Consider the following 25,880-nt stretch of genomic DNA (forward strand, 5'->3'; position numbering starts at 1 on the left):
TTATGAAATCGGTGAGCCAAAGGTTAAGCCTATGAGCCCAATTACTGTTACAAGTACTGTTCCTGGGTTACATAGAGGTTCGGTTCTGTAGGTTTGTTCTTAAAGGGAACCTGTCATCAGAAAACAGGGTAGTAAACTATTACCAGTGTGCTGTCAACCAGCTGAACAGCTTCTCGATCATGCTTCTCTTACGGCCCAGATTGGTGGCATCATCAAGAAAAATGACTTTGAAGTTCAGTGTTAAGTGATTGTGTAAAGTCAGGGAGGTGGAGAGTTTAACACTAAAGTAAAGCCCCCCCCCCCTCACCCACCCACCTCTGAACACCTCCTGACATCATGTGCCGGACTTTAGGAGATTTGGTCAATGATGTCCTTGAACGCAGGACCATCAATTACAGTGAAGGGGGCGTCCTATGGCAAAGGAAGCATGAGTTCAGTGTTAACTCCTTGACTTCACAAAAGCAATTTACACCCCATATCAACGTTGATTTTCTGAATGATGCCAGCGCATCAGGCCATGACATAGACATGATGTAGAAGCTGCTCAGCTGCTTGATAACATACTGTTAGTGGTTTATTTGGACAATTTCTGATCACAGGTTCACTTTACAGCTGAATCTGTATTATAATCGGATTCAGTATATTTTGTGTAGCTATAGACAAAAAAAAATTTGTCCCTGAGACAAATGGATTATTTTTTTAATCAAACTTATTTTTATTGATTTTGTAACATAAACAAATACATACATAAAAATATCATTACAGTTTTTATATGTACTTTATAAGGAAGCATGTACATAATCAGTCAAGCATTTCCTACAATCCTGAAATACAATAAACCTAAGGACATATATCCAAAGCACGGATCTTTTAAATGGACAGGATGCAATAACAAAAGAAAAAGTTTTATAGCAGATACCAATAAGTTACGAGTATTCAGAGAGCTGTTTCCCTTTGTGTTGTGGCTTCATGGTGCCATAGCTATGGTATTATCAGCTAAGTTTTATATGTATGTTGAAATCACAAATGTTCAAAATGGTCAACAAAAAATCCTGAAAAGTGAATGTAGTCATTTGCAGATATGTTTTACATGGTTGACAAAGGGAAAACTATGTACAGTATCCTGTGCTACTTTAACCCCTTCAGGTCTAAGCCATTTTAGGGCTTTAGGACGAAGCCTGATTAATTAAATCTGGCCTGTGTCATTATAAAAGGTTATAACTTGCAATGCTTTAACATATACAGGGTATTTTGGGATTGTACTTTAAAGTAGTTGAAAAATTTGGATTATATCTTTTGTGTTTAGTTATGAAAAATTTGGCAAAAATCTCAAAAAACTCTTTATTGTCTTCTTTTCAAGCAGTTTGTCATAGCACCCAAACAGCTTCCTACCTAACATTTCCCAAATGTCCTTTTTATATTGCCATGGATTTGATTATGAATCCTCTCTTTTTTTCTAGGTTTTTAGGAAAGCACAATCTAACAGGCATTTACTGCCTGCAGCCCTGGGGTCCTTGATCAGACCTCAGGGCTGCCATAGCAATGATAGGCACAGAGGGTGCCAATCATCACGGTAATGCCCTATGGATGCCGCGGTCACCGATTGTTGCTGCGGGAACCCGGCTTTCACATACTACCGGGTTCCCATGGTGATTGGCCAGACTCAGCTTCTGAGCCCAGGCAATCACTGTGACGTAACTGTATGTTATGATGTGGTAACTACCAGCACCTTTATGGCGTACAGTTACATCAGGGTGCAGTAAGGGTTAAAGGGGAAAGAATCTGTAAAACCCCTAGGGGACAGGGATGGAAAAAAGAAAACATACATACATCACTCCAGTACTTCCGACACATGAACAGTTGTCTTTGGGGGACAATGGAACGTGCTTCAGTCAATGGGTGGCCTCCTCCGACACCAAAATGTAGATAGCGAGATATTTCAGAATCATTGTTCCCATAGCCTTAGTGTTTTATACCCTGAGTAATGTATACTTATACTTAAGTAGATCAGTTAACTTTATATACACTTTCTTCTTGTTTGTAGAATCACTCCACAATGTATTTTCTAAGCTTGGGTTTGAAGTAGAAATAAAGAATGACCTTGAAGGAAATCAGATTCTTCAGACCATCAATTCATACAGAGAAAGAAACCATGTGCAAAATGACTGCTTTGTATGTTGTGTTCTGTCACATGGAGACCAAGGAATAATCTATGGTACAGATGGGAAAAGTGTGGCCATAAGGGATCTCACATATTGCTTTAGCAAATCTCAATGTCCTACATTAATTGGAAAGCCCAAATTGTTCTTTATCCAGGCATGCCAAGGTAAAGAACATCATCAGCTAGTCTCTCTACCAACAGATGCACACAATACTTCAATAACCAGCATTGTCTCAATGGACCTTATTCCAGACGAGCCAGATTTTCTGCTAGGAATGGCTACCATTTTGTATTGTGTATCCTATAGACATCCAAAAAATGGTTCCTGGTACATTCAGTCTTTGTGTGAACAGCTGCTTAAAAGCTTTCAAAGGTATGTATGTATTTATTGTATTCTGTGTTTCTCTACAACCAGATTTCATGTTCTGAACTAAGTTGTCTTAAAGGGAATCTGTCATCAGAAAGGTCATTTTTAGATGATGACAGGTTCTAATAGTCTCTGGCATGTTGATTTAAAAAAATGCCTTTTTTGTGCATCTGATAATTCCACAGATTTAAATTTTTTCTTTAAAGCGTAAGTAAACTATCAAACAAATTTCTATTCTTTTAAAGTAATAATAAAAAATATAATATACTTTATTTTGCCATGAAAGTTCAATTTCTGTATATGTCTTACTTGACTCGATACTGCTGTTACTAATTTAGATATAGAGATATAGATTATGGGTTCTGCTGACAGTTGGACATGTGTCTTGCTCTAATATCAAGCAGGGAGATTCTGCAGGGAAGAAACCACGTCATGGGGAAATATCATCATTTGTCCATATATGGTGTTTCCACATCTCTGAGGGCTTCCCCTGACACAAGGTCTCTAAATGATGTAATATTAAGCTCCACTTTCCACCATGCCATAGAGATATAGTACAGTGCACTTATCCTTTATATGGACTTAGTGGTTGTCAATGGAAGGATTTTATCTAACTAAGAGTTTCTCAAGACCTTCCATAAAGTTACTTTGTTACACAACTTCAATGTACTAGTATATAGAGACGTATCTTCTCAGAAATCTCTCTTTTTATCACTACATTTATACATATGGCATCCCCCAAGATGCAATAGGAATGCACAGCATATTATGTGAACACAGCACCATATGAACCCCTCCCCATGCTACCGACAAATTGTGACCAAAATTGTGACTCATGGCGGAAACCAACCTTCATCATGCTTCAATAAAAGAAGGAAGTGCATCAGTCCAATATGGCAGCCCCCTAGAATAAATTTAAAACTATATAAAGTTATTCCAGATTTCATTTATAGGGTTTTCTATAACTGGAGCCAATCTAGTTACTTACCAATGTTGTAAACAAATGGAACTAATCTAAAACATCAAACACTGTTTACATTAAAAAAAAAAGATTATTGGGCACACGTATCTATTTTTTGGCTTGGCTTTATCTTCTTTATGTGTCACTTTTTTGCCACATGTACACTTTTTATGCGCCTAAGACAATCTCCCTTCAAAGTTTGCATGGTTTTCTGCAGTGTTTCCACCCAATTCCAAAAGTTAAAGTTGCAGCTTTAAAAAAAAAATCACAAAAAAGTAGCAAATTCACAAAAGACCTCAAAACAAATCTGACATCAAAATCCATCATGATAAACCAGGGTCACTTATAGATCCAAGTATCCAAGCAGTGTTACCAGAGAACATCCGTGATGTATTTTCAGTGGTTCGTACAATGAGCAGAGACATGTTCTGCACACTGTGGGGCTCTGGAAACACCCACCAGAGCTGCATAGGCTCATTAGCATAATTTTAAAAGTTTCTTTTAGAAGGAGGGAGACCATGGATAACAAATATAAGAAGATTACCACACTCAAATGCCACTCCTCAAAAAACAATAACATACATCTGACCAGTAGAAAAGCAAAGCAAAAAAAAGCAGGAGTTCCAAGCCAGATTTATGATACATGTGCTCTATCAGTCCAAAATCTCATTAACCCCAATAAAGAGATGTCACAAGATTTTCTATTACAATACTATATATATATTGAGGGGTTTTGTTTTCATTTTTTCACTATGGTAAAATCATCGTACATAATTTTATGAACTGTTAAAATTGATGATTTATGAATTAATGAATTAACATTGTCTTATGAATCAGTAAAGAACAATTGTTTTTATTTTTTAGTAAAGACGACATTATTTCAACTCTAACAAAAGTAAACCATGAACTGAGCCAGAAGCATGCCGACAGATTCAATGGAACACAGATGCCGCAACCATGGACAACACTCACCAAAAAACTGGTCTTTTAGTCCACAGAGTGGGGGTTATTTATCATACACTGGTGCTAATGCGCAGCCTGATACATCAAGAGACTTCGAATCCACCAGTGTGTGCATATTATGCAGGTCACATGACAGATGCAAATTAAGCCCATTTGGGGTCAAGGTATTTGAGTTTACAGCTTCATATGATCTTCGGGTCTATAATTTCATGTCATTAGATCAGCCTGGAGTTGCAACTGTTAATATCTTCAGTATATCCTGAATATACTATGGCCGTCTGCATAAGACCAATTCTCAAGTTTTGTAATAGTGTATATCCTTCACTGTTATGCCAGTGATCATGTGGATTTTGGAATTATATACTTTCATTCCCCAACACAAATACTTTGACATAAACTGTGCAAATTCACTGTGAAATTAAAGGGAACATGTGCTGTGTTTTATTTAAACTATTAGTTTTATTAATGATATATTTCTTAGTTATTTTTTGATGATTATATAAAATTGTTATATACCGTATATCCTCAAGTATAAGCCAACACGAGTATAACCGAAGGCACCTAATTTTACTACAAAAAAAAGGGGGAAAACTTATTGACTCGAGTATACAACTATGGTGGGAAAAACAGATGCTAATAACATTTCCAGCAGTCTCCCCTCATCAATGACATGTCCAGCAGAAGCCTCCCATCACTAATGAAATGTCCAGTAGCAGCCTCCCATCAATAATGAAATTTGTGCCTACAATCCTTAATAAAATGCCTACATCCCCCCCTATTTAATTCAATGTCCACAGCAGCCCTCTCAATCAATGAAGTCTTTGGAACAACCCCATAAATAAAATGTTTGACCCTTTCCATATGTTAAATGTCACCCCCACCACCACCATGAATGAAATGTCCAGCAGACCCATTCTCCGGCCCCCAATTAATGGTTCGCTGGCAGTGAGGGGAGAACTTTTTTTTTAATATACTATTGTATAAGCTGAGTGGAGCTTTTTCAGCACAAAAAACTTGGATTATACCTGGATATATACGGTATATCAAAATTTATTAAAACTATATCCTGCCATCTTTACTCGGGCCACAAGGCTTATGCTAATCCTATAGGGGTTTTACTAAATTCTCTATAGATCTCAATGACTTAGCTGTTTACTATGCTAAAGCCTATAGCCATGAGACAGCCTTAATAATCAGTAGCAGATTTTAATTTTTCTGACAAACGAATTTACTACCTATGCAGTTTTATCTGAGTCCCTTAAAAAGTATAAAATGTAGTAAATATTTTTTTTTTTTGGGGGGGGGGGGGTCATACAGTTGTGTTGAAAATCTATTTACTATAAAAGGGAATAGCCACTCCTCCCAAATGTTGTTGGTCCTACCACCACTATACCTTATATAATCTGGTACAAGTTTGCTCTGGTACAAGTTGTGTTATTAGGTGTTATATTGTATACATTGTCATAATTCATATATTGCTGCTATTCTGTATACTGTCATATGTTTGACTCAACATAAAGTACTGTAGTATAATGTGAAATAATTATGTTTAATACGCAAACATAAATAGCAATGTATAACTTCTAAGATGGTGGGTTTCTGGATGAAAATTTATTTATGAATCTACAAAAAAAATAAATAAATGTTGCAAAAAGCATTATGTGCACAACTCTATCCAAGAACATTGTATGCAGCAATTTATAAAGCCAGAGGCATCGATTACAGCTTCTAACTAGCGACAAAGACACTGCTCTTCATATGGTCAGTCAGAGAGGCAGGGGATTCTCAAATACCAATGACTCCCCTTTTAAACGGCACTTGGAGAGAGAAGGCAGCAGGTAGAAATCTGAAATAATGCTTAGGGCAGTGTGAAGAACTGCATTGAGCTACTGATATACTGTTATGGTGCAGACTTGTCACATTATAGTTTGCAGTTGCATCAAAATCTCAAAGGCACTGAATTATAGTTTGCAAGTCTATCAGAATCTGATAGGTCACTCTCACATTAAAGTTTGCAGTTGCATCAAAATCTGAAAGGTGCTATTGCAACATAGTTTGCAGTTTAAGCATCACCCGGTGTTAAGTTAAAATACCAGTGGCATTTTTGCTTCCAGAGTGCATAAGACAGAACATGTGTCATTTGAACATTTCTGGGTTTTAAAATTTGGGTCCACATTGAGTGATGAAGTCCGGAACCCAAATTCTTCCCATTATTTAAATGTACCTGTTGAACCCAACCCGCTCATGACTACTTCTAACCTTTTAATACAATTTATAGACAACATTTCATACCTGGGTCAAACTGTAATAATGATCAGAGTACAGTGTTGTTGTCCCAAATTTATACTGCGGACCCTTGCATCATATATAACTATGATGTTTGCAGTTCCATCACTGGCGCAGATCACAACTTGCATGTCACAACTGTATAGAGAAACATGAGTTTTGATCCAGGTTTACAAATTGCTTTGGTTTGTCTTTCTCTATTCCCATAAAGTTGTAATGATGATCATCATGAATGTCAGTTTATAGGTCCTGGAAGGAATATCTATATTATGCTGAATGATATGAACCTGTATCATGTATGTCATTTGATAATATAATAAATAATGCCAGACATGTTTCAGGTATTTCATTCCTTCCATTTCTACCCATATAGAATTTATTCACCGGGGGCACCTGTATCATTTGTTTTCCTTTGTGACTTTTTAAAGTTGGCTAAAGTAGGCATGTATGTATTTTTCAAAATTTTCCGTTCTTTGCAGGTTTTTTAAAATATTATTTGCGACTTTTAACACCTTAAAGATACAGCCTAAAATGGGCATCAGGACATTCAGGACACAGACCTTTTTTACGTTTTTTTCCTGCTCAAATTCCAAAAGACATAACTTTTTTATTTTTTATCTGACATACCAATATGAGGGCTTGTTTTTTGCAGCAAGATTCATATTTTCCAATTTTCCTGCAACCGTACAGAATAAAACAGCTGTTTTGCCACTTTTTTTTAAAATTGAAACATTTACGCAGTTTTCCATATGGTATAGCAAACATACAGATACAATTATTCTATAGGTTAGTACGATTAAGGAGGTCTCATGATACAACAAGATAACATGTACAGGTTTTCTTATATTTTACTACTTTAGCAAATAAAAACTCCTTTTTAAGGAAACTGCATTTGCTGCCATATTCTGAGGGCTAAAATTGTTTCCCCTCAATTATTCCTCAAACGCTAATGGTTAGATTGGTGCTATTATAGGGCACATTTTAACTTTTTGATTACTTATTACTGCATATTTTTGGGAGGTAGAATCACTAAAATTGCAATTTTTAATTTGTTTTTATATTTACTTTTTATACCCCTGACAATACGTGTATAATATTGTAATAGATGCTTGGCCAAAGTTAATACGGACATGAAGATCTTGTGTGTGTGTGTGTGGGGGGGGGGGGGTATTTTATTTATTTTATATATAAGTATACATAGGGAAATTGTGGTGTTTTTTTCACTTTTAATTTAAATCATTTTTATTTTATTTACCATATATATACTCGAGTATAAGCTGAATTTCTCAGCACAAAATAGCTTAAAATTCCCAACTCGGCTTATACTCGGGTAAAAAAATAAAGTGCTCACCCTTCTGAAGCCCCGGCAGGTCCTCTTCTTACTTCATGTGCGCTGGAACCATGTTCCCGGTCTCTCTCCTTAGGTGCAGCGTTTGTATTCAATTGCGGCAGTTCAGGAGTTAAACTGGCCAGCAAGGAGTGATCTCCATACGGGACAGATGCAGCAGGGACCAGGCTGTATGGAATAGCCGGTCTCCTGCTGCAGATTGTGCTGGTGCACGGACAGTGCCAGCGCGATACTAAAGACAATATAGGTAGTCCTTATGCGGCAACAGCCCAGTCTATATCGTCTTGTTGCGTCAAGGTTAAGGTGCATGTATGAAACGAAGCATGGGGTCAGTGTCTTGCACCTAAAAAGTCTCTAATTTGCACCTAAAAAGTTGCAAAAAACAAAGAAAAATCTGTCTTAGAAGGATACCTTGCAACAGACATAGCCAACGGCTAACTTCTTAAGACCTTGGCATAGTCCTAAAAATGCACCTAAAAAGTCCCAAACGTGTTTTAAAAAAGCAAAAAGATGAGAGAAAAAAACAGATCAAAATAAAGATACATGTTTCCCATCGAGTTGCAAGTTTAAATAAGTTCTATACAGAACTTAATCTTGTCCTTTGCAGGGGCCAACAAACCAAATGTAAATTTATAAACCATTAATTGATATTTAAAATTAAACTTATGGTTAAAGTAGATATTTTTCAGTTTGCACTTCAGAGAGAATATAATTTGTAAAAGCGCTACAGCTACAGGCAATTTCAACCTATTAAATTGAGGATTTCTACAGCAGTTTCTGTGAAGAGGATGTGATGTTTCCAGGAAAATCTATTGGCATCCATTCTTTAGATTCCAGTAAAGTCTTTGTTTCTTTGACTGAAGAGTTGCTCACTTTTAGCAATAAGTTTTCGCCTAAACAAAAGGAAAAAGCAAAAGTGATAAAAGACAATATTGCAGTATGGTGTTAAAGGCTGAAGGGTATACAGCAATGAGCTGTTCCATGTGAGATGTGATCATCTGTCCCCAAAGCCAACCACTAACTGATATGAATATTCTATATTTGAAGAGGTTCTTCAGTAGTTTCAAACCCACCTTTTACAGCTACATTATAACGGCATTTTTTTGATATGGTCAAGTTGGAGGCATCTGTTGTGCCTGCATCTACACAGTATATGGCACAACCAGCAGGAAAAACAGGATGAAAATATGCAGCAAGTTAGTAACTTCTTTATTATCTTTAGAAATGGGCATATTATATAATAAGGGGCTGATTAAGGGGGAAGCCTGGCTGTGATTAATGGATGTTATTAAGGGGGGAACTGGCTGTGATTAAATATAAAAGGGGACCTGGTTGTGATTAAGGGGGACCTTGCTGTGATTAAATATAATAGGGGTCCTGGCTGTGATCAAGGGGGGACCTGCCTGTAATTAAGGGGGACCTGGATGGGATTAAGGGGAACCTGGCTGTGATTAAGGGAGAGATCTGGCTGTGATTAAGGGAGGGATCTGGCTGTGATTAAGGGGGGGGGGGTTGTCTGTGATTAAGGGGGGAACTGGCTGTGATTAAATATAATAAGGGACTTGGCTGTAATTAAATATAATAAGGTACCTGGCTGTGATGTAATAAGGGCCTGGTATTCAGGTGACTTTACTGTATGTGACTGTGGAATTTTATGGTCGCAGTGTGGAGAGCTGAGGACGTCTGGCAACAAATTCAACATTCCTGGGCAGGAAAGGAGGTAATGATGGAGCTGATCGTCAGCAGTGAGGTACTAGATGCCACTATTGTCGGTGTCACTAAATGACTACTAGCTCTTAGCACGTGTAGTGTCAGTCACAGAGGGACAGTGTTTATTATTTTTATTTTTTCAGGTTGTAGATTCTTTCTTAAAGTCTGTCTGTAAATTCAGTAGGCCGAACAGAGGAGATCTACTGTTGGGAGGGAGGGGGCAGCATTTCAATTTTCACCTCAGGCAGCAAATAGAATTGGCTCTGCTTATCGTTGCAGTTACATAAATACACTTAGAGAGGCACATTCTTACATGTCGCTAGTTCTTTAGTCACATACAAACATAGTTACAGGACATACAGTGACACTGTACAATACAGGTTAACATGACCACATTACATATGGGGAAACAATTACGGTACGAAAATACACCAGTCACAATAACAAATACACAGCCTAGACTGACATGCATAGGGGGTTACTACAGCAGGGGTGGCAGTGGGCGTGAACGTTGATTGGGGTGAAACAGTGGTGTGCTGCTGTTGGTTTGGCAGAAGAGACAATGCCGGAATCTCCACTTTTGCCAAATAACAGCGCTTATGCTATCTTGTGCTGACTATCACTGAAGCCTTGGTACAGTGTTCCTCCCGATGTGTGGTAAAGCTCAGGTTATGATCACTTATTTATAGGAGGCAGGATATTATTCCATATATATGGACTGAAAACTCCCAATATCTAGTGAAGCAGTATATATCAGTACTGATGCTCCTGTACGGGCACAGCTACCAATGATGTGGAGGTAAAGAGCTATGCCTTTGCCAAAATGGGTTTCAAAGTTTAAGCATGTAGAACTGTGAGGTCTGCAAATAGCAATGTTAATTCAGTTTATGAGGTCACATAACCAGAAGTGAACATGTCTACATAATTTCTCCAAATATTAAGACACTGCCTGCGTTCTGCCCCAGATGTGGGGAGGAAAAGGAAAATCTTATTACCTTAAGTCAGCATTCTCATTCATCATAGACTGGATTCTGTGCTTGTATCTTGACTCCACTTTGCTGACACTTTGGTCAAAGCTTTTCTCAATTTTTTCGATTTGACATTTCTTAAACATAAAACATGAGACATATATGACACATGCAAGTGAACTTTTTACATCTCACCATTTCTTAAAAAACAGATATCTATTTTATCATTCATGTTTTTATCAGAATGATGCTCTTAAGATTTGGTGCCAAAGACTGGAATGTACCCCAGGATTGATAAAGTGTAAACTTTGGGCACATTATTAAACACTCTCTCTCCTTCTGTTTATGTAAACCCTTAATGGGACATATCGTCAGAGACATCTTTCTTCTTAGGACTTTTAATAAAAAAAGATAAAATAAACATTAGGAAACAATGAGGTTGCTTTGCAGTAATTCATCAAATACCATACAATGCAACTTAATCCTAACCATAGGAGTTATTACCTATTGAGCATTACAAGACCTGTTCTTATGGCAGCGCAGACTTGTGGGACCATGTATGAAATGGGACAAATGTTAAACTTTTAGTTTTTAAAGATCTACACTTACACAATTAACACAGTATTTTTACTTTCTATTCCTTTCTGTACCTCCCCAATCGCCATACATTTGACCAGAGAAAATATCAATATTTCTTGGCACTTACCAACTTGCCAATTTCTACATGGGCTTCTTGTAGCTCTGCATTGAGTGAAATGATGACTTCATTTTTCTCTGTAATCTCAGCCTGCAAATGCTACATAAAAATAATCTAGTGTTTAAAAAGGCAGCATGTAACTTTTACACTGGATATTATTCTGATCTGAAGAAAATGTTGCAGTATCTAAAAATTGTTTGCATTATGTTTTTGGTATAGCTACGGTATGTCATGAAGAAACACGTAAATAGTTAACATGTCTATAAGGTTGGTGAGCTATTGCAACTCACAAATATAACCAAAGATAGTAGGTAGGCGGTGTACAATAATAATTTGCATAAGTAAAGAGCTGTTCGACACTACAACGTCTTAGTGAACGCTTTTTATCTAAGAAGGGGGGAGGCAATCAAACACCTTAGTGAAAGCTTGTAGCACTCTCTTTGTTTTGCACACCTTGGATAAATAATACTTTTATGGTTTATACTATTAAAAGTTATGTTTTACTTAAAGATGTAGATATGTAGATAAAAAGGCTTCTGTAAGATGCTGTAGTAAAGAACAGAAAAAGACCATATAGTAAGAAAAGCTAATTATCATATCAGAAAAATGTCTGTAATTAAGGTACACGGCCTCACTGGCAGCTAATATTGGGTGATATGGTGAGAACTTGTAACCCTTTATCAGCAGGCATTGTTACTCAGAAGAGTCTCTCAAAACAGGCGTGGCCTCTATAAAGTATGTTGCCTTTGTTTCCCCAAAAATCGGGCAAAATTTGGTTGGCTGGCATAGACTAAGCCAACCAATAGGAAGAGAGGGTCTTTAATTTAACCAGAGTTGTCATTCAGTACCAGACACTGGTAAATCTGGCACAGTATAAGATTGAACATCTAACTTTTAACACTTTTTATTTTACCCATTAACCCCTTCCCAACATTCACCATTTTATTAAGGCATGTATCAGGAGTGAATGTTCCTTATAGAGTATGTGTTTGCTGCCATATGCACTGGTGCCAATATGGTGCTGGCACTGATCACGGGTGTTAACTATTTAAATGCACGTAAAAAGGACAAAAAAAGGACCTGGTTGTTAAGGGGATAAGTGACCTGTTATATGTTTATTCACCTTTTTCAATACATTCAACATTTTTGTTTCCTGTGCAGCTTCTTTGTATTTCTTCCAGGCATTCTAAGAGAAAGGAGAGCAGACTACTAGAAGAAGGTTTATAAAAACTGGTGTACAGAAAAAAAAACAGTGATCCACATTTGATATATTGTTGTGTTATGCACCATGGCATTGGAGAGGGTAGTTGTTGAGATCTGCACCTACAAGAAGCCTTATTAAATGATGCAGGATTAAAGCCAACCCAGTATATATATTCCAGAAGGAACAGATACCCAATTGCAGACAGCACTTTTTCAACATAGTTGCATGTCTACAGTACAGTACTGGAGCAGATGACCGCGCATGACTTTTCTGCTCCATTAATCTCGATTGAGTTGACAGAAATTGCCAAGCACCGTGCTCACTGATCTCCATCAGCTCCTTAGAGATTAATGGAGCAGAACAGTCATGAGCGGCTGTCTGCTCCATTAGTCTGATCGAGTGACGAGGGGTCCGACCAACCCCTTGTTTTCGTGATCTTCTCATCACTGAGAGCCCCACTGATCAGTAACTTAGGCCCTATCCCATGGATAGGGCCTAACTTTTGTTCATGGGAAAACCCCTTTAAAGAAGACTAATAACACGATTGCGATCAAAGCGTAACCAGTATCTCAATAAACTTTGATTAAACATAATCGTAATTGTAAGCCAGTCTACAGTTTAGCTTTTACTCACTTCAATTTGTGCCTCGTGATTCTGCTGGATCACAGCTTGTTCCTCCAAAGCTCGCTTATGGAAATCTTTTTTCTCTGCCTCAAATATATCCATCAGTGACTGCCCTTCAGAGTGAATAGAGGTTGGTTTTCACATATATTATAATTGTTAATACATTTATATCATTTATGTTCCTAAAATAAGCTGATAGCAAAAATTTGGCATTGTGAATAAAAGGGTTCAGTGTTTGAAAACTGCGCAATAGATGATATTGTGAAACTAACCATACAGTACATGACATCAAAATGTTAAACTTTTGGAAACAGATTCTTTTTTTAACTAAAAAATAAAGTGACTAATTGAGAGAAAAACAAATCTAAACAAGAAACAACAGGTGCAAGAAACGGCCACAACATACAGTACAGACCAAAAGTTTGGATGCACCTTCTCATTCAAAGAGTTTTCTGTATAAAAATTGTACATTCACAGTAAAGGCATCAAAACTATGAATTAACACATGGAATTGATGAGCTTCAAGAGGTAGTCACCAGAAAAGGTTTTCACATCACAGTTGCCCTTTCAGGTTTAATAAGTGGGATTTCTTGCCTTATAAATGGGGTTGGGACAATGAGTTGTGTTGCGCAGAAGGCAGGTGGATACACAGCTGATAGTCCTACTGATGGTCCCACTGTCCCCAAGTGTCTCAAAGAAACTGGCTCACATGAGGACCACCCCAGGAACAGAAGACCAAGAGTCACCTCTGCTGCGGAGGATATTTTCATCCAAGTCACCAGCCTCAGAAATCACAGGTTATCAGCAGCTCAGATTAGAGACCAGGTCAGTGCCAGCAGCAGACACATCTCTACAACAACTGTTAAGAGGAGAATGTGTGCAGCAGCCTTCATGGTAAAATACGGAAAACCACTGCTAAGGACAGGCAACAAGCTAAAGAACACAAGGAATGTACAATAGACCAGTGGGAATCTGTGATTTGGTCTGATGAGTCCAAATTTTAGATCTTTGGTTCCAATCACCTTGTCTTTGTGTGACCCAGAAAAAGTGAATGGACTCTACATACCTGGTTCTCACCATCAAGCTTGGGGGAGGATATGTGATGGTGTGGGGGTGCTTTGCTGGTGACACTGTTGGGGATTTATTCAAAATTGAAGGTATACTGAACCAGCATGGTTACCAAAACATCTTGCAGCGGCATGCTATTCCATCCGGTTTGCGTTTAGTAGGACCATCATTTATTTTTCAGAACAATGACCCCAAACACACCTCCAGTTTGTGTAAGGGCTATTTGACCAAGAAGGAGAGCGATGGGGTGCTATGCTACATGACCTGGCCATTACAATCAACAGACCTGAGGCCAATCAAGATGGTTTGGGGTGACCTGGACTGCAGAGTGAAGGCAAAAGGGACAACAAGTGCTAAGCATCTCTGAGAACTCCTTTAAAACTGTTGGAAGACCATTTCAGGTAACTACTAGAGATGAGCGAACATGCTCGTCCGAGCTTGATGCTCGGTCGAGCATTAGGGTACTCGAAACTGCTCGTTACTCGGACGAATACTTCGCCCGCTCGAGAAAATGGCAGCTCCCGCCGTTTTGCTTTTTGGCGGCCAGAAACAGAGCCAATCACAAGCCAGGAGACTCTGCACTCCACCCAGCATGACGTGGTACCCTTACACGTCGATAGCAGTGGTTGGCTGGCCAGATCAGGTGACCCTGGGATAGACTAGCCGCTGGCCGCGCTGCTCGGATCATTCTGTCTCTGGATGCCGCTAGGGAGAGAGCTGCTGCTGGTCAGGGAAAGCGTTAGGGTGTTCTATTAGCTTACTGTTAGGCAGGAGTGATTCTCAAAGAACCCAACAGCCCTTCTTAGGGCTACAATAACGTTCTACTTTTTTTATTTTAATTTGCATCTTTTACCATTTTGTGAGGAATTAGCAGGGGGACTTGCTACCGTTGTGTTTAGCTCTTAGTGGCACACATATCCATAGCAAAGACCGAAGTGGGAAAATTCAGTAGGGGTTGGATTTCTATTAGGCAATAACTCAGTGTCATCTCATCTGGCATAGTAGTGTGCTTCCTTTGATACTTGGCTAGAAAATAGCCATAGGAGAATACAAACAGCTTCTTGAAGCCTACAGTAGCGTTCTATATATTTGATTTCTGGTTGATCTGCTGGTGGCTGTAGTTTCTGCAGTGCATGTACTTGCCAATTCTGAGCAATTTGTAGTGAGACTTGCGACCGCTGTGTTCTGCGCTTAGTGGCGCACATATCCATAGCAAAGGCCGAAGTGGCAAAATTCAGTAGGGGTTGGATTTCTATTAGGCAATAACTCAGTGTCATCTCATCTGGCATAGTACTGTGCTTCCTTTGATACTTGGCTAGAAAATAGCCATAGGAGAATACAAACAGCTTCTTGAAGCCTACAGTAGCGTTCTATATATTTGATTTCTGGTTGATCTGCTGGTGGCTGTAGTTTCTGCAGTGCATGTACTTGCCAATTCTGAGCAATTTGTAGTGAGACTTGCGACCGCTGTGTTCTGCGCTTAGTGGCGCACATATCCATAGCAAAGGCCGAAGTGGCAAAATTCAGTAGGGGTTGGATTTCTATTAGGCAATAACTCAGTGTCATCTCATCTGGCATAGTACTGTGCTTCCTTTGATACTTGGCTAGAAAATAGCCATAGGAGAATACAAACAGCTTCTTGAAGCCTACAGTAGCGTTCTATATATTTGATTTCTGGTTGATCTGCTGGTGGCTGTAGTTTCTGCAGTGCATGTACTTGCCAATTCTGAGCAATTTGTAGTGAGACTTGCGACCGCTGTGTTCTGCGCTTAGTGGCGCACATATCCATAGCAAAGGCCGAAGTGGCAAAATTCAGTAGGGGTTGGATTTCTATTAGCCAATAACTCAGTGTCATCTCATCTGGCATAGTACTGTGCTTCCTTTGATACTTGGCTAGAAAATAGCCATAGGAGAATACAAACAGCTTCTTGAAGCCTACAGTAGCGTTCTATATATTTGATTTCTGGTTGATCTGCTGGTGGCTGTAGTTTCTGCAGTGCATGTACTTGCCAATTCTGAGCAATTTGTAGTGAGACTTGCGACCGCTGTGTTCTGCGCTTAGTGGCGCACATATCCATAGCAAAGGCCGAAGTGGCAAAATTCAGTAGGGGTTGGATTTCTATTAGGCAATAACTCAGTGTCATCTCATCTGGCATAGTACTGTGCTTCCTTTGATACTTGGCTAGAAAATAGCCATAGGAGAATACAAACAGCTTCTTGAAGCCTACAGTAGCGTTCTATATATTTGATTTCTGGTTGATCTGCTGGTGGCTGTAGTTTCTGCAGTGCATGTACTTGCCAATTCTGAGCAATTTGTAGTGAGACTTGCGACCGCTGTGTTCTGCGCTTAGTGGCGCACATATCCATAGCAAAGGCCGAAGTGGCAAAATTCAGTAGGGGTTGGATTTCTATTAGGCAATAACTCAGTGTCATCTCATCTGGCATAGTACTGTGCTTCCTTTGATACTTGGCTAGAAAATAGCCATAGGAGAATACAAACAGCTTCTTGAAGCCTACAGTAGCGTTCTATATATTTGATTTCTGGTTGATCTGCTGGTGGCTGTAGTTTCTGCAGTGCATGTACTTGCCAATTCTGAGCAATTTGTAGTGAGACTTGCGACCGCTGTGTTCTGCGCTTAGTGGCGCACATATCCATAGCAAAGGCCAAAGTGGCAAAATTCAGTAGGGGTTGGATTTCTATTAGGCAATAACTCAGTGTCATCTCATCTGGCATAGTAGTGTGCTTCCTTTGATACTTGGCTAGAAAATAGCCATAGGAGAATACAAACAGCTTCTTGAAGCCTACAGTAGCGTTCTATATATTTGATTTCTGGTTGATCTGCTGGTGGCTGTAGTTTCTGCAGTGCATGTACTTGCCAATTCTGAGCAATTTGTAGTGAGACTTGCGACCGCTGTGTTCTGCGCTTAGTGGCGCACATATCCATAGCAAAGGCCGAAGTGGCAAAATTCAGTAGGGGTTGGATTTCTATTAGGCAATAACTCAGTGTCATCTCATCTGGCATAGTACTGTGCTTCCTTTGATACTTGGCTAGAAAATAGCCATAGGAGAATACAAACAGCTTCTTGAAGCCTACAGTAGCGTTCTATATATTTGATTTCTGGTTGATCTGCTGGTGGCTGTAGTTTCTGCAGTGCATGTACTTGCCAATTCTGAGCAATTTGTAGTGAGACTTGCGACCGCTGTGTTCTGCGCTTAGTGGCGCACATATCCATAGCAAAGGCCGAAGTGGCAAAATTCAGTAGGGGTTGGATTTCTATTAGCCAATAACTCAGTGTCATCTCATCTGGCATAGTACTGTGCTTCCTTTGATACTTGGCTAGAAAATAGCCATAGGAGAATACAAACAGCTTCTTGAAGCCTACAGTAGCGTTCTATATATTTGATTTCTGGTTGATCTGCTGGTGGCTGTAGTTTCTGCAGTGCATGTACTTGCCAATTCTGAGCAATTTGTAGTGAGACTTGCGACCGCTGTGTTCTGCGCTTAGTGGCGCACATATCCATAGCAAAGGCCGAAGTGGCAAAATTCAGTAGGGGTTGGATTTCTATTAGCCAATAACTCAGTGTCATCTCATCTGGCATAGTACTGTGCTTCCTTTGATACTTGGCTAGAAAATAGCCATAGGAGAATACAAACAGCTTCTTGAAGCCTACAGTAGCGTTCTATATATTTGATTTCTGGTTGATCTGCTGGTGGCTGTAGTTTCTGCAGTGCATGTACTTGCCAATTCTGAGCAATTTGTAGTGAGACTTGCGACCGCTGTGTTCTGCGCTTAGTGGCGCACATATCCATAGCAAAGGCCGAAGTGGCAAAATTCAGTAGGGGTTGGATTTCTATTAGCCAATAACTCAGTGTCATCTCATCTGGCATAGTACTGTGCTTCCTTTGATACTTGGCTAGAAAATAGCCATAGGAGAATACAAACAGCTTCTTGAAGCCTACAGTAGCGTTCTATATATTTGATTTCTGGTTGATCTGCTGGTGGCTGTAGTTTCTGCAGTGCATGTACTTGCCAATTCTGAGCAATTTGTAGTGAGACTTGCGACCGCTGTGTTCTGCGCTTAGTGGCGCACATATCCATAGCAAAGGCCGAAGTGGCAAAATTCAGTAGGGGTTGGATTTCTATTAGGCAATAACTCAGTGTCATCTCATCTGGCATAGTACTGTGCTTCCTTTGATACTTGGCTAGAAAATAGCCATAGGAGAATACAAACAGCTTCTTGAAGCCTACAGTAGCGTTCTATATATTTGATTTCTGGTTGATCTGCTGGTGGCTGTAGTTTCTGCAGTGCATGTACTTGCCAATTCTGAGCAATTTGTAGTGAGACTTGCGACCGCTGTGTTCTGCGCTTAGTGGCGCACATATCCATAGCAAAGGCCGAAGTGGCAAAATTCAGTAGGGGTTGGATTTCTATTAGCCAATAACTCAGTGTCATCTCATCTGGCATAGTACTGTGCTTCCTTTGATACTTGGCTAGAAAATAGCCATAGGAGAATACAAACAGCTTCTTGAAGCCTACAGTAGCGTTCTATATATTTGATTTCTGGTTGATCTGCTGGTGGCTGTAGTTTCTGCAGTGCATGTACTTGCCAATTCTGAGCAATTTGTAGTGAGACTTGCGACCGCTGTGTTCTGCGCTTAGTGGCGCACATATCCATAGCAAAGGCCGAAGTGGCAAAATTCAGTAGGGGTTGGATTTCTATTAGGCAATAACTCAGTGTCATCTCATCTGGCATAGTACTGTGCTTCCTTTGATACTTGGCTAGAAAATAGCCATAGGAGAATACAAACAGCTTCTTGAAGCCTACAGTAGCGTTCTATATATTTGATTTCTGGTTGATCTGCTGGTGGCTGTAGTTTCTGCAGTGCATGTACTTGCCAATTCTGAGCAATTTGTAGTGAGACTTGCGACCGCTGTGTTCTGCGCTTAGTGGCGCACATATCCATAGCAAAGGCCGAAGTGGCAAAATTCAGTAGGGGTTGGATTTCTATTAGGCAATAACTCAGTGTCATCTCATCTGGCATAGTACTGTGCTTCCTTTGATACTTGGCTAGAAAATAGCCATAGGAGAATACAAACAGCTTCTTGAAGCCTACAGTAGCGTTCTATATATTTGATTTCTGGTTGATCTGCTGGTGGCTGTAGTTTCTGCAGTGCATGTACTTGCCAATTCTGAGCAATTTGTAGTGAGACTTGCGACCGCTGTGTTCTGCGCTTAGTGGCGCACATATCCATAGCAAAGGCCAAAGTGGCAAAATTCAGTAGGGGTTGGATTTCTATTAGGCAATAACTCAGTGTCATCTCATCTGGCATAGTAGTGTGCTTCCTTTGATACTTGGCTAGAAAATAGCCATAGGAGAATACAAACAGCTTCTTGAAGCCTACAGTAGCGTTCTATATATTTGATTTCTGGTTGATCTGCTGGTGGCTGTAGTTTCTGCAGTGCATGTACTTGCCAATTCTGAGCAATTTGTAGTGAGACTTGCGACCGCTGTGTTCTGCGCTTAGTGGCGCACATATCCATAGCAAAGGCCGAAGTGGCAAAATTCAGTAGGGGTTGGATTTCTATTAGGCAATAACTCAGTGTCATCTCATCTGGCATAGTACTGTGCTTCCTTTGATACTTGGCTAGAAAATAGCCATAGGAGAATACAAACAGCTTCTTGAAGCCTACAGTAGCGTTCTATATATTTGATTTCTGGTTGATCTGCTGGTGGCTGTAGTTTCTGCAGTGCATGTACTTGCCAATTCTGAGCAATTTGTAGTGAGACTTGCGACCGCTGTGTTCTGCGCTTAGTGGCGCACATATCCATAGCAAAGGCCGAAGTGGCAAAATTCAGTAGGGGTTGGATTTCTATTAGCCAATAACTCAGTGTCATCTCATCTGGCATAGTACTGTGCTTCCTTTGATACTTGGCTAGAAAATAGCCATAGGAGAATACAAACAGCTTCTTGAAGCCTACAGTAGCGTTCTATATATTTGATTTCTGGTTGATCTGCTGGTGGCTGTAGTTTCTGCAGTGCATGTACTTGCCAATTCTGAGCAATTTGTAGTGAGACTTGCGACCGCTGTGTTCTGCGCTTAGTGGCGCACATATCCATAGCAAAGGCCGAAGTGGCAAAATTCAGTAGGGGTTGGATTTCTATTAGCCAATAACTCAGTGTCATCTCATCTGGCATAGTACTGTGCTTCCTTTGATACTTGGCTAGAAAATAGCCATAGGAGAATACAAACAGCTTCTTGAAGCCTACAGTAGCGTTCTATATATTTGATTTCTGGTTGATCTGCTGGTGGCTGTAGTTTCTGCAGTGCATGTACTTGCCAATTCTGAGCAATTTGTAGTGAGACTTGCGACCGCTGTGTTCTGCGCTTAGTGGCGCACATATCCATAGCAAAGGCCGAAGTGGCAAAATTCAGTAGGGGTTGGATTTCTATTAGCCAATAACTCAGTGTCATCTCATCTGGCATAGTACTGTGCTTCCTTTGATACTTGGCTAGAAAATAGCCATAGGAGAATACAAACAGCTTCTTGAAGCCTACAGTAGCGTTCTATATATTTGATTTCTGGTTGATCTGCTGGTGGCTGTAGTTTCTGCAGTGCATGTACTTGCCAATTCTGAGCAATTTGTAGTGAGACTTGCGACCGCTGTGTTCTGCGCTTAGTGGCGCACATATCCATAGCAAAGGCCAAAGTGGCAAAATTCAGTAGGGGTTGGATTTCTATTAGGCAATAACTCAGTGTCATCTCATCTGGCATAGTACTGTGCTTCCTTTGATACTTGGCTAGAAAATAGCCATAGGAGAATACAAACAGCTTCTTGAAGCCTACAGTAGCGTTCTATATATTTGATTTCTGGTTGATCTGCTGGTGGCTGTAGTTTTTGCAGTGCATGTACTTGCCAATTCTGAGCAATTTGTAGTGAGACTTGCGACCGCTGTGTTCTGCGCTTAGTGGCGCACATATCCATAGCAAAGGCCGAAGTGGCAAAATTCAGTAGGGGTTGGATTTCTATTAGCCAATAACTCAGTGTCATCTCATCTGGCATAGTAGTGTGCTTTGATACTTGGCTAGAAAATAGCCATAGCAATAGGATAGCATTGTTTGGTTTTAAAAACTCAAAAAAAAACAAAAAACACAAAAAAAAAAAAAAAACACAAAAAAAAAACAAAAAAAAGTAAAAAAAAAAAATAAAGTTATAACTCTCATTTTAAAAATGTTTAACCCGAGGGCTAGGGGTAGAGGACGAGGGCGGGGACGTGGGCGTCCAACTACTGCAGGGGTCAGAGGCCGTGGTCCTGGGCGGGGTGAGACACCACCTGCTGATGAGGGAGCAGGGGAACGCCGCAGAGCTACACTCCCTAGGTTCATGTCTGAAGTTACTGGGACTCGTGGTAGAGCACTGTTGAGGCCAGAACAGTGCGAACAGGTGATGTCGTGGATTGCTGACAATGCTTCGAGCAATTTGTCCACCACCAGTCAGTCTTCCACGCAGTCCACCCATGTCACCGAAATCGCCACTCCTCCAGCTCCTGCACCTCAGCCTCCTCCCCCCCAGTCTGCCCCCTCCCAGGAAAATTTGGCATTTGAACCGGCATACTCTGAGGAACTGTTTTCTGGACCCTTCCCACAGTCACAAACCACTTGTCCGGTTGCTGCTGAGCAATTTTCCGATGCCCAGGTTTTCCACCAGTCACAGTCTGTGGGTGATGATGACCTTCTTGACGTAGTGGAAGTGTGTAAAGAGGTGTCCGACGATGAGGAGACACGGTTGTCAGACAGTGGGGAAGTTGTTGTCAGGGCAGGAAGTCCGAGGGGGGAGCAGACTGAGGGATCGGAGGATGATGAGGTGACAGACCCAAGCTGGGTTGAGAGGCCGGGTGAACACAGTGCTTCTGAGACGGAGGAGAGTCCTCGACCTGAACAGGTTGGAAGAGGCAGTGGTGGGGCCAGACGGAGAGGCAGGGCCAGAGCTGGTGCATCAGCGCCACTGTCAACTAGTGAAGCTCCCGTGGTGAGGGCTCTTGCGGCGAGGGCTAGATCTTCAGAAGTGTGGAGGTTCTTTAAGGAAACACCGGATGACCGACGGACTGTGGTGTGCAACATTTGCCAAACCAGGCTCAGCAGGGGTTCCACCACTACTAGCTTAACTACCACCAGTATGCGCAGGCATATGAATGCTAAGCACCCCACTCAGTGGCAACAAGCCCGTTCACCTCCGGCCGTGCACACCACTGCTCCTTCCCCTGTGTCAGCTGCTAGTCAGCCCCCTGCCCAGGACCCTGGCACAAAAACCCCATCGTCGCCTCCACGATCCTCCACAGCATCCACCAGCGTTCAGCTCTCCATACCCCAGACGCTGGAGCGGAAACGCAAATATAGTGCAACCCACCCGCACGCCCAAGCCCTTAATGTGCACATCTCCAGATTGCTTAGCCTGGAGATGCTGCCCTATAGGCTAGTAGAGACCGAGGCCTTTCGCAACCTCATGGCGGCGGCCGCCCCTCGGTATTCGGTCCCCAGCCGCCACTACTTTTCCCGATGTGCCGTCCCAGCCCTGCACCAGCACGTGTCAGACAACATCATCCGTGCCCTGACCAACGCCGTTTCTGACAAGGTCCACCTGACCACGGACACGTGGACGAGTGCTGCCGGGCAGGGCCACTATATATCGCTGACGGCACATTGGGTTAACTTGGTGGAGGCTGGGACCGAGTCTGACCCTGGGGCTGCTCATATACTGCCGACGCCGAGGATTGCGGGGCCTACCTCGGTCCAGGTGTTTCAGGCCTACTATGCCTCCTCCTCCTCCCACCCCTCCTCCACCTCCTCCTCCGAACTACCATCCGTGGGCACGGCGCCATCAGTCGGTAGCTCTAGGCACAGCAGCAGTGCCGTCGCTAAGCGACAGCAGGCGGTGCTCAAACTGCTGAGCCTAGGCGACAAAAGGCACACCGCCCAAGAGCTATTACAGGGCATCACGGCGCAGACTGATCTGTGGCTGGCACCGCTGAACCTCAAGCCGGGAATGGTTGTGTGTGACAACGGCCGTAACCTGGTGGCGGCTCTGCAACTCGGCAGACTGACACATGTGCCATGCCTGGCCCATGTGTTAAATCTGATAGTGCAGCGTTTCCTCAAGACATACCCCAATCTGTCTGATTTGCTCACGAAGGTGCGCCGCATCTGTGCGCATTTCAGGAAGTCCAGCCCAGATGCTGCCACTCTCAGGGCAGCGCAGCGCCGCCTCCAACTGCCCGCTCACCGACTGTTGTGCGACGTGCCCACGAGGTGGAATTCAACACTGACCATGTTATCCAGAGTTTACCAGCAGCGCAGAGCGATTGTAGACTGCCAGATGTCAACTTCCACCAGAACTGGTAGTCAGGTCAGTCAGCTTCCTCAAGTCTACAATGAGGAGTGGACGTGGATGTCTGATATCTGTCAGGTGCTGAGTAACTTTGAGGAGTCAACACAGATGGTCAGTGGCGATGCCGCCATCATCAGCCTCACCATCCCGCTGCTTGGCCTGTTGAAAAACTCTCTGGTCAGCATGAAGTCGGAAGCTTTGCGCTCGTCACAAGAGACGGGGGAAGAATATTCCCTTGTTGATAGCCAAAGCACCCTGAGGTCTGTTTCTCAGCGCATATCGGAGGAGGTGGAGGTGGAGGAGGATGAGGAGGAAGAGGAGGAGAATGTTGGCGAGACACAAGAGGGGACCATTGTTGAGTCCTTCACTGTTCAGCTTGTATGGGCAGAAGAAGAGGAGTTGGAGGAGTTGGAGGAGGAGGAAATGGACAGTCAGGCCAGTGAGGGGAGTGAATTCTTACGCGTTGGTACTCTGGCGCATATGGCAGATTTCATGCTAGGCTGCCTATCCCGTGACCCTCGCGTTCAAAGAATTTATTCCAGCACCGATTACTGGGTGTTCACTCTCCTGGACCCACGGTACAAGCAAAATCTTCCCACTCTCATCCCTGGAGAGGAAAGGAGTGTGAGAATGCATGAATACCAGCAGGCCCTGGTGCACAAGCTGAAACAGTATTTCCCTTCTGACAGCGCTAGCGGCAGAGTGCGTAGTTCTGCGGGACAAGTAGCGAGGGAGAGTAGGCGAGCAGGCAGCTTGTCCAGCACTGGCAAGGGTACGCTTTACAAGGCTTTTGCCAGCTTTATGTCACCCCAGCAAGACACTGTCACCTGTCCCCAGTCTCGGCAGAGTAGGGCTGATCTTTACAGAAAGATGGTGAGGGAGTACGTAGCTGACCATACCATCGTCCTAAATGATCACACAGCTCCCTACAACTACTGGGTTTCAAAGCTGGACATGTGGCACGAACTGGCGCTGTACGCCTTGGAGGTTCTTGCCTGCCCTGCCGCTAGCGTCTTGTCCGAGCGGGTTTTCAGTGCAGCTGGTGGCATCATCACCGATAAGCGTACACGCCTGTCGACTGACAGCGCTGACAGGCTGACGCTTATTAAAATGAATAAAGGCTGGATTTCTCAGAATTTCCAATCTCCACCAGGTGAAGGAAGCTCAACCTGAATAATTGATCCACTCCTCCTCCTCCTCCTCATTTTCCTCCTTCTCCTCCTCTTTGTACAGTAAAGCAGAGGAAACTGGCTATTTTTTGACAGGGCCCACTGGCTCTTGCTATAGTACTTCATGCATTTAATTTTTCTGGAGGGCCACCTACCCGGTCCTCTGTTTGAAACAATTTTTGTGAGTGCCACATACAGGCACTCAATCTATTCCATTTTACTGCAGGGCCACCTACCTGCTCCTCTGGTTTGAAACATTTTTGGGACTGCCACATACAGGCACTCAATCTATTCCATTTTACTGCAGGGCCACCTACCTGCTCCTCTGGTTTGAACAATTTTTGGGACTGCCACATACAGGCACTCAATCTATTCCATTTTACTGGAGGGCCACCTACCTGCTCCTCTGGTTTGAAACATTTTTGGGACTGCCACATACAGGCACTCAATCTATTCCATTTTACTGCAGGGCCACCTACCTGCTCCTCTGGTTTGAACAATTTTTGGGACTGCCACATACAGGCACTCAATCTATTCCATTTTACTGCAGGGCCACCTACCTGCTCCTCTGGTTTGAAACATTTTTGGGACTGCCACATACAGGCACTCAATCTATTCCATTTTACTGCAGGGCCACCTACCTGCTCCTCTGGTTTGAACAATTTTTGGGACTGCCACATACAGGCACTCAATCTATTCCATTTTACTGCAGGGCCACCTACCTGCTCCTCTGGTTTGAACAATTTTTGGGACTGCCACATACAGGCACTCAATCTATTCCATTTTACTGGAGGGCCACCTACCTGCTCCTCTGGTTTGAAACATTTTTGGGACTGCCACATACAGGCACTCAATCTATCCCATTTTACTGGAGGGCCACCTACCTGCTCCTCTGGTTTGAAACATTTTTGGGACTGCCACATACAGGCACTCAATCTATTCCATTTTACTGCAGGGCCACCT

General features: G+C 42.0%; 2 protein-coding genes across 2 annotated transcripts in view; one reads left to right on the forward strand and one right to left on the reverse strand.

Moving 5' to 3' along the window:
- LOC140076154 (uncharacterized) overlaps positions 1-6,557 on the forward strand; it is a 57,582-nt gene extending 51,025 nt beyond the window's left edge. Inside the window, exons 20-21 of the mRNA XM_072122663.1 lie at positions 2,045-2,534; positions 4,354-6,557. Of these exons, the coding sequence (XP_071978764.1) occupies positions 2,045-2,534; positions 4,354-4,480 (617 nt within the window). The 3' untranslated portion in view covers positions 4,481-6,557. The remainder of the gene's footprint in view (positions 1-2,044; positions 2,535-4,353) is intronic.
- An 11-nt stretch (positions 6,558-6,568) lies between these two features.
- The window catches only part of FLACC1 (flagellum associated containing coiled-coil domains 1), a 34,022-nt gene continuing 14,710 nt past the window's right edge, over positions 6,569-25,880 (reverse strand). The window contains exons 12-16 of the mRNA XM_072121185.1: positions 13,299-13,402; positions 12,585-12,647; positions 11,471-11,560; positions 10,792-10,901; positions 6,569-8,979 (exon numbers count right to left, since the gene is read on the reverse strand). Of these exons, the coding sequence (XP_071977286.1) occupies positions 8,913-8,979; positions 10,792-10,901; positions 11,471-11,560; positions 12,585-12,647; positions 13,299-13,402 (434 nt within the window). The 3' untranslated portion in view covers positions 6,569-8,912. The remainder of the gene's footprint in view (positions 8,980-10,791; positions 10,902-11,470; positions 11,561-12,584; positions 12,648-13,298; positions 13,403-25,880) is intronic.

Source organism: Engystomops pustulosus, chromosome 8 (assembly GCF_040894005.1).
Source record: "Engystomops pustulosus chromosome 8, aEngPut4.maternal, whole genome shotgun sequence".
In the NCBI taxonomy this organism is placed as follows: domain Eukaryota; kingdom Metazoa; phylum Chordata; class Amphibia; order Anura; family Leptodactylidae; genus Engystomops; species Engystomops pustulosus.